Source organism: Symsagittifera roscoffensis, chromosome 3 (assembly GCF_963678635.1).
Source record: "Symsagittifera roscoffensis chromosome 3, txSymRosc1.1, whole genome shotgun sequence".
Taxonomy (NCBI): domain Eukaryota; kingdom Metazoa; phylum Xenacoelomorpha; order Acoela; family Convolutidae; genus Symsagittifera; species Symsagittifera roscoffensis.
Window position 1 is genome coordinate 44,095,074 of NC_087064.1, and position 9,769 is coordinate 44,104,842.

Here is a 9,769-nt window from a genome sequence, read left to right on the forward strand (position 1 = left end):
CAAGATTGAACAGGATGCGGTTCACATAGGTTGCGAAGGCGATCTGGCAGCCCGTGTGCTAGATGTGCAGGGCAGACAACTTTCAGTGAAAGGATTGTTAGACACGGGTGCAGTGGTCAGTGTCAGCGGTCTAGTTGTTCGAATTTTCGCGAGCGACCAACAGAAACAGAGTTAGCAGCGAATAAACCGGTCCTACCTGAGATAGAAAATTTGAAGGCAAAGTATCAGACAAGGAACTAGATTCGCTCAGGGCGGTGCTAAGTCGGAACGCAGACGTTTTTTCGAAACATAAGGCCGACATAGGTTGCTGTAATTTTGTAGAACACGAAATTGAGATAGAGGATGGCTCGGTACCTCATAGGGAAGGGGCGAGGAGAATGACCCCTCATAAGTCGGAAGCGTGCATGTTCGAGCCATCGAAGTCCCCGTGGGCTTGAGGCGTGGTCATGGCAAAGATCGTCAAAACCTGGACTGATATGGGCTTTGACAGTTCGGATCTGATACCGACAAACATCAGACTGGCAGCTTCCAATCAGGGAGCAATCTATGTGACAGGACGGACCCCGATCATATCACTGCAGCTTGGAGGAAGACATCTTTGTATGAGCTTCCTGGTGGTGAAAAATTTGGACTAATCCGATCAATTCATCCTGGGAAGGGACTTCGTACGCAACTTTGATGTCACGATCGACCTCAATGACGGGTTGATCAGGACCAAAGATCCGGAGAGGAAGTATGAAAAGAAACCTCATAATAAGATCCTAATTAAACAGGCTAAGGTGCCAATTTTTCTGGATCGAAAAGTGAGATTGAAACCAAAACAAGCCGTGGTAGCGACGTTTAGGATGAGGAATCTAAATGAACTCAGTAATGACAGACAGGTGTGTCTGGTACCAAATCCAAACAGTAAGAGCTCGGCTATTTTAGGAAGAAGTTTCTCACTCATTCAGAGCGGACTGTCTGTGAGTGTGTTGTTGAACACAGAAGCAACAACAGTGACAATACAGAGGGGAAAGAAACTTGGCTACGCATTGCCTCTGAACACAGACTTTTAGAGTGTGGAGAACTTGAAGAAGTTTGATGTAACTAAATGTCCCTTGTATGCGAACCAAGAATGTATACTGAAGATAGTAATTGAATTGAAATCTTCTAGAAAAAAGTTTTCAATGAAGTCGGAAACAAATGATGGATTGTCTAGTTGTTCGAATTTTCCCGAGAGACCGACAGAAACAGAGTTAGCAGCGAATAAACCGGTCCTACCTGAGATAGAACATTTGGAGGGAAAGAATCGGACAAGGAACTAGGTTTGCTCAGGGCGGTGCTAAGTCGGAACGCAGACGTTTTTTCGAAACATAAGGCCGACATAGGTTGCTGTAATTTTGTAGAACACGAAATTGAGATAGAAGAGGGCTCGGTACCTCATAGGGAACGGGCGAGGAGAATGACCCCTCATAAGTCGGAAGCGTGCAGGAAGGAAATCGAGATGATAGTGGAGTACGACATGATCGAGCCGTCGAAGTCCCCGTGGGCTTGTGGCGTGGTCATGGCTAAAAAGAAAGGGGGCAACTCAGGTTTTGTTGTGATTTCCGTTATCTGAACGCAGTGACTATAAAGGACGCATACCCGGTTCCCCGCTTCGATGAGAGCCTATCCTAGCTGGGGGACGCGAAGTTCTTCACGACCTTAGATTTGGGTTCGGCGTTCTGGCAAGTGCCACTCCGAAAGCAAGATCGTAAGAAAACGGGCTACGCGTGCGAGCTGGGATTGTTCCAGTGGAAGAGGATGCCGCTCGGATTGTGCAACGCGACGGCCACATTCCAGCGACTGATGGCCCTGGCACTCACGAGTGTGACAAAGAAATACTACGGGAATCTCATCATGTGTTACGTCGATGATGTCGTGATCGCAACGCCAACCCTAGAGGATCGCATAGAGAGGTTGGATGAGGTGTTTACTTGAATGAAGCAGGCGGGTCTGAAGTGTAAACCCTCAAAGTATGAGATCCTCAGAGACTCCATAAAGTATCTAGGCCGCCTGGTGGATAAGCCTAGAGTGAGACCAGATCCCGAAGCGGTCGAAGCGGTTTTGACCTGGAAGGCTCTCAAGACAGATACACAACTGATGAGATTTTTTGGGTTTGCTAACTATTATCGGGAGTTCGTCAAGGGATACGCCGACAAGATATACCCCATGCAACAATTGATGAGAAATAAAGGCAAAAAGTTCACTTGGACTGGAGATAATGAGCGGGCAATTAAACGTGATAAAGACGTATCTGAAAGCCAGATACCGGCTGTCGGACCTCCTAAGGGCTCAACGAAATGACAGAATGACGAGCAATCTGACAAGATGGATCGAGAATGGAGCACCTGACAAAGGAGATTTGGAAGAAGACAGCTATGAGATCTTGAAGCAGTTCTACCTGAAAAGAAACGATTTGTTGTACCTGAACAAAGACGGAATCGTAGCCTGTAAACGTAAGAGGAGGACAAGGTCCTTTACAAGTACAATTCGGTAGTTTTACCACAGTTGTACCAGACTGAATTGCTCTTTCGTTCACCTGACCAGATGGGCCATCAAGGTTTGGACAAAGTGTACAACAGGATACAGAAACGATTCGAATGGCCTGGTTCGAAGAAGGCTTGTGAAAATTGGATCTCTGCATGCTTGTCGTGTCAACAGGTGAAAGACCCCAGGAAACTAAGATTCCCTCTGCAGTCAATAGAGTCACCGGGATTCAATGAAGTAGTGCAGATTGATCACCAGAAGATATGTATGACAGCCACGGGCTACAATCAGGTGCTAGTAATGATTGATCATTTTACGAAACATGCAGAGGCAGCATGCTGCATGACAGCATCAGCGGAAGAAACATGCGATCACTTGATATATGTGTGGATAGCGAGGCACGGCTGCCCCATCACATGACAACCGGACAATGGCAAAGCATTCGTGGGTGATCTCACGAAGGAGTTAATGAAAAGGTCGCAGGTAGCACAGGCCCACTCGGCCACTTATCACCCGCAAACGAATGGCCTAGTCGAGAGGCAAAATCGCATGCTGGTATCCATGTTGAGAGTCTATTGCTCACGCTACATGGATGACTGGGATAGACACTTGCCGCAAGTGATGGGTGCTTACAACTGCACAGAGCATTGCACCACGGGAATAAGTCCGCATATGATGCTAATGGGTCACGAAAAAGCGCTTCCGTTGACGTTTTCTACCCTGAATATGAAGGGAAGAGAACAGCACCAGAAACGTACGTGCGTGATGTCATTAGAACACAGCAGGACCTCAATGACTTACGCAGGAGGAACACGCAACAGGCGCAAATTAGACAAAAAAGGAGGTTTGATAAAAGGACTGCCGATGCAAAAGCCTACTCAGTTGGCGGTTACGTCTGGGTATTCCAGGAAGTAGTTCCACCAAAAGGAACCAAAAAAATTATTAAAAAAATGGCGTGGCCCATTTCAAATAACAGAAGTGCACCAAGGAGGTCGGTTTTATCGAATGAACAAAGGAAGAGCAGCTCATTACGAAAACATCAAACCGAACAATGCCTCATCAGAGGACTGGTGCAACCCAGCGGACATGCAAGAGGGAGACTATTTGATTGTGGGTCCTGCTTGTGAGGTGAATGAAAGAGGTACTCGAGACAAAAACGACGGAAATGAGGTGGTGGATGATTGCGATCTACCACTGGACCTGGAGTTGACCGAGCAAGTAGAGGTGGACGACGAAACTCTACCTTATGCCGAAGAGGACTGGGACTGCCCAGAACAAACTGAATTTGACAAAGAAGTACAACCTGACTTTCCTCTCACCATGGAGACACGCCAGAGCAAGAAAGGAAGGAGCAAGAAAAAGTACAACCCGTATGGCGAGGATTTCGTCATAGACATGATAGTTTTAAGTGATTTGATGGACTCGCTGGTAGGACTGGATGAAGTAACAGTGCCAAGAGAGATCGACTTGGTAAATGACATGGATCAGGATTTGATCGACGATCGCTCCGAACCAGAAGTAGAGTTCGAAGCAGAGGTGGAGCAGACTCATGAGCAAGAATGAGAGGTGGAGGTGGAGCAGACTCATGAGAACTTGCGAGTGCTCGAATGGCTCCACGATCTGCCAGCAGATCCTAAAGAGACAATCTTGACGATTCAGGATGTCGATAAAGACGACATCAAATAACTTCACGCCGTGCCCAAGGAGGGACATGGGCAGGAAGGCGTTGTCCGCCTCGCCGACCAGGCCCATGTCTGATCACCGACCAGGCCGAGAGTCGATCAGACTCAATTGATTCGCAACACCGATCAATGCCTGGCAGAGAGCTTGGCACAGGCAAACAAGGAGTCAGAGGAAAGAGAAGCTAGGATGATATGAGAGATCGAGCGATTGTTGAACGAACATGACAAAACCTATGCCCATACGGTGACTAGCGTGGAAAAAAGGTTAGATGCCAAATCTGACCTGATGATGCGGAAGCTTGACGAGATCTTAAACGGAAGTAATTGAAAGGAGCGTTCCAACCCAAGGGAACTCCAGTTGGTACAAACCTCGCGACGACATGGATAAGAGGAGGTCCTGTGCGAATTGTGGCTCGAAGGACCACCATGTTTCCGCGTGTTCTGCTTACCAACAGAACATGAAGGCGATAGGCCACTTTCTCGACGACGTTGATGCGTCCGAGGAGGACCACGAAGAGTACGTTAGAGGGCTCATTATGAAGTATGGACCGAGGTGCTTCTTCTGTAATTTGGAGGGACACTTCAAGTCGGACTGCACTCAATTTTGGGATGCAGTGGCGAACGCGAAACATCCCCGCCATGAAGAGGCGCTTTCGGGCGTCAAAGCCAGTCGAGCACGTCTGATGAACGAGGCTGAGTCTCGAAGAATAGAGACAACACCGAGCACTTTTACGACTAAGAAGGTGAAGACCATGCCTGACGAGGTGGTAGCCTCGAGCTTGGAGGCAGAGTCGGCCGGCCCGCTCAAGGTGGATTATGGTTTGGCAGCAAGGACAGCGTTGCATAATATCCAACAGGAGCTAGCCACGAAGGAAGTTGAGCAATGGGTAAGGTCAGAACTGGACAGCACAGATCTTCGGGAAAAATTTGACATTTTGAGTAAATCAACGAAAGAGAACACACAGGAACCCAGAAAGCAGGGACTAAATCTAAACGTCAGATCGGGTGAAACTTTCGGCATGACGAAAGAAGGGACGAATATAATGTCCATTATCTCAGTCGCAGGACACCAGGTGGTCAAGAACTTGAGTGAACCGTCCGAGAATACGCTGGTTTACCTGGACATTTATGCAGACTACCTGAGGGAGAAGGATCCCAAGCTGGACTCCAGGGCAGTGCGAGCGCTGCTCACGACAGGAGGTCCGAGGCTGATGAGAGTGGATGGACATTACATCGAGGTCCATGGCCCATATCCGATTCTGATGAATGTGGACGGCATCAATATCTACGCAAAATTTCACGTAACTGATGCGAGTGATCAAATAGGCCGGATATACATTGGCCAAGAAGAGCTGAAGGTGCGACGAATCGGACACGATGCCAAGCTTGAACAGGATGCGGTTCACATAGGTTGCGAAGCCGATCTGGCAGCCCATGTGCTAGATGTGCAGGGCAGACAACTTTCAGTGAAAGGACTGTTAGACACGGGTGCAGTGGTCAGTGTCAGCGGTCTAGTTGTTCGAATTTTTGCGAGCGACCGACAGAAAAAGAGTTAGCAGCGAATAAACCGGTCCTACCTGAGATAGAACATTTGAAGGCAAAGTATCAGACAAGGAACTAGATTCGCTCAGGGCGGTGCTAAGTCGGAACGCAGACGTTTTTTTCGAAACATAAGGCCGACATAGGTTGCTGTAATTTTTTAGAACACGAAATTGAGATAGAAGAGGGCTCGGTACCTCATAGGGAAGGGGCGAGGAGAATGACCACTCATAAGTCGGAAGCGTGCAGGAAGGAAACCGAGATGTTAGTGGAGTACGACATGATCGAGCCGTCGAAGTCCCCGTGGGCTTGTGGCGTGGTCATGGCTAAAAATAAAGGGGGCAATTCAGGTTTTGTTTTGATTTCCGTTATCTGAACGCAGTGACTATAAAGGACGCATACCCGATTCCCCGCATCGATGAGAGCCTATCCTAGCTGGGGGACGCGAAGTTCTTCACGACCTTAGATTTGGGTTCGGCGTTCTGGCAAGTGCCACTCCGAAAGCAAGATCGTGAGAAAACGGGTTTCACGTGCGAGCTGGGATTGTTCCAGTGGAAGAGGATGCCGCTCGGATTGTGCAACGCGACGGCCACATTCCAGCGACTGATGGCCCAGGCACTCACGAGTGGGACAAATAAATACGGTAATCTCATCATGTGTTACGTCGATGATGTCGTGATCGCAACGCCAACCTTAGAGGATCACATAGAGAGGTTGGATGAGGTGTTTACTTGAATGAAGCAGGCGGGTCTGAAGTGTAAACCCTCAAAGTATGAGATCCTCAGAGACTCCATAAAGTATCAAGGCCGCCTGGTGGATAAGCCTAGAGTGAGACCAGATCCCGAAGCGGTCGAAGCGGTTTTGACCTGGAAGGCTCTCAAGACAGATACACAACTGATGAGCTTTATTTGGTTTGCTAACTATTATCGGGAGTTCGTCAAGGGATACGCCGACAAGATATACCCCATGCAACAGTTGATGAGAAATAAAGGCAAAAAGTTCACTTGGACTGATGAGGCACAAATTTCATTTGAAAACATTAAACGTGAACTTTGCGAGGCACCAGTCCTCGGCATGCCAACAGAGAAGGGGATGTTCGTGTTAGACACGGATGCATCAGTAGTTGCGATATCAGGCATACTTCACCAGGAGCAAGAGTGGAACGGGAGAACGGTTCTCCGTCCAATAGCCTACGGAAGTAAGGTTTTGAGCGATATCGAGATGAAGTATGGCGCACCAAAAGCGGAAATCTTCGCGGTGATCACTTTCAGGGAAAAAACAGGGCCTACTTGGGGAGTGCTCCTTTCAAGTTGCGTGTGGATAATCGTGCCCTTGCCTGGCTGAAAACCCATTTGATGGACCAAAGTTATATTGGTCGTTGGATCGTGCGCCTGGATGGATACCACATGATCATAGAGCACCATACCCGTGACAAGCATCAGAATGCTGATAGCCTCAGTAAAAAGACAGAATTCTATAAGCGCTTCGATGAGAAGCAGGCTAACCAAGCGGATATCAAAGACGGGTTTTCATTCCTAGACAAGGGGACCTACGACAAACTTTCACTCACTAGATGGCTGGATAAGTCAGGGCACCCTTTACCAGGACACCCTGAGTTTCCAGTGGAAACGGCCGCTGAGATAAAGGTTTTAGTCAGGGGTGAACCCGTTCCGCTGGATCTGCTAGTCCGATCCAATCTGGTACAGCAGGAGCTTACCAGGTTGGGTATAAACAGCATAGCTCTGTTAAATAGGACGGTGAACGTGGCGCCGGACGTCATGGGGAAGCTCCGTGACTTGCTGGATAGGGAGGTTGATAAGCATGATCGTGAATGGATGGAAACCATGCAGCGATTGACCGTCACTGAGAAAACGGAGAAGAAGCCAGTGATCATTCGCGGTCGCGATGTGGAACAGGATTGCCGGTCTATAGTGAACCACCTGATGACCTCAACGCCGAAGGATGTCTTGTTGAGGACTTCGTTCGCAGAACGTGGGAAATCTACCCCGTTCCAAGTCACTGAAGAAGTCAGGGTCAAGTCGAAATCCAGCTTCACGAGAAAAGGACATTTCACGGATGCAAAAGAAGAGTACGAGCCGAGCTCAGATTGTTCTTCCGGGGACGAGACAATGTCCGGGGAGTCAGGCACCTTCGGGCCCGTGCAGGACGTTTTGTCCGGTGAGAGATTGTTGAGACAACCAAGGGATAAAATGTTGTCCGGGGAGTTGGATTCAAAGCGATCAAGTTTTGTCCGGGGCGTCGAGAAACATCACAGACAGATTGGAACATGATGGTGTGGAATCATTCGGCTCAAGTGATGACTCGAGGACTCAGTCCTGGGACAACACATCTGAGACCACTTCCAATTCTGATGTATCGAAGATTGCGATTCATTCCTTGTTGGTGGACTGGAAGCAGCGATAATGAGCGGGCAATTAAACGTGATAAAGACGTATCTGAAAGCCAGATACCGGCTGTCGGACCTCCTAAGGGCTCAACAAAATGACAGAATGACGAGCAATCTGAAAAGATGGATCGAGAATGGAGCACCTGACAAAGGAGATTTGGAAGAAGACAGCTATAAGATCTTGAAGCAGTTCTACCTGAAAAGAAACGATTTGTTGTACCTGAACAAAGACGGAATCGTAGCCTGTAAACGTAAGAGGAGGACAAGGTCCTTTACAAGTACAATTCGGTAGTGTTACCACAGTTTTACCAGACTGAGTTGCTCTTTCGTGGGCCATCAAGGTTTGGACAAAGTGTACAACAGGATACAGAAACGATTCGAATGGCCTGGTTCGATTCGAAGAAGGCTTGTGAAAATTGGATCTCTGCATGCTTGTCGTGTCAACAGGCGAAAGACCCCAGGAAACTAAGATTCCCTCTGCAGTCAATATAGTCATCGGGATTCAATGAAGTAGTGCAGATTGATCACCAGAAGATATGTATGATAGCCACGGGCTACAATCAGGTGCTAGTAATGATTGATCATTTTACGAAATATGCAGAGGCAGCAACCTGCATGACAGCATCAGCGGAAGAAACATGCAATCACTTGATATATGTGTGGATAGCGAGGCACGGCTGCCCCATCACATTCCAATCGGACAATGGCAAAGCATTCGTGGGTGATCTCACGAAGGAGTTAATGAAAAGGTCGCAGGTAGCACAGGCCCACTTGACCACTTATCACCCGCAAACGAATGGCCTAGTCGAGAGGCAAAATCGCACGCTGGTATCCATGTTGAGAGTCTATTGCTCACGCTACATGGATGACTGTGATATACACTTGCCGCAAGTGATGGGTGCTTACAACAGCACAAAGCATTGCACCACGGGAATAAGTCCGCATATGATGCTAACGGGTCACGAAAAAGCGCTTCCGTTGACGTTTTCTACCCTGAATATGAGGGGAAGAGGACAGCACCTCAAACGTACGTGCGGGATGTTATTAGAAGACAGCAGGACCTCAATGACTTATGCAGGAGGAACACGCAACAGGCGCAAATTAGACAAAAAAGGAGGTTTGATAAAAGGACTGCCGATGCAAAAGCCTACTCAGTTGGCGGTTACGTCTGGGTATTCCAGGAAGTAGTTCCACCAAAAGGAACCAAAAAATTATTTAAAAAATGGCGTGGCCCATTTCAAATAACAGAAGTGCACCAAGGAGGTCGGTTTTATCCAATGAACAAAGGAAGAGCAGCTCATTACGAAAACATCAAACCGAACAATGCCTCATCAGAGGACTGGTGCAACCCAGCGGACATGCAAGAGGGAGACTATTTGATAGTGGGTCCTGCTTGTGAGGTGAATGAAAGAGGTACTCGAGACAAAAACGACGGAAATGAGGTGGTGGATGATTGCGATCTACCACTGGACCTGGAGTTGACCGAGCAAGTAGAGGTGGACGACGAAACTCTACCTTATGCCGAAGAGGACTGGGACTGCCCAGAACAAACTGAAGTTGACAAAGAAATACAACCTGACTTTCATCTCACCATGGAGACACGCCAGAGCAAGAAAGGAAGGAGCAAGAAAAA

General features: G+C 48.1%; 1 protein-coding gene across 1 annotated transcript; it reads left to right on the top strand.

Moving 5' to 3' along the window:
- The first annotated feature begins 1,959 nt into the window (after positions 1 to 1,959).
- LOC134841728 (uncharacterized) lies at positions 1,960 to 2,325 on the top strand. Its single transcript, XM_063857763.1, has one exon. It carries the CDS (start codon positions 1,960 to 1,962, stop codon positions 2,323 to 2,325), a length of 366 nt encoding a protein of 121 aa, XP_063713833.1.
- Positions 2,326 to 9,769: the final 7,444 nt, after the last annotated feature.

What these genes read in the sequence shown, in the direction of transcription:
- LOC134841728 (XM_063857763.1), top strand. Translation starts at nt 1,960, where the DNA reads ATGAAGCAGGCGGGTCTGAAGTGTAAACCCTCAAAGTATGAGATCCTC.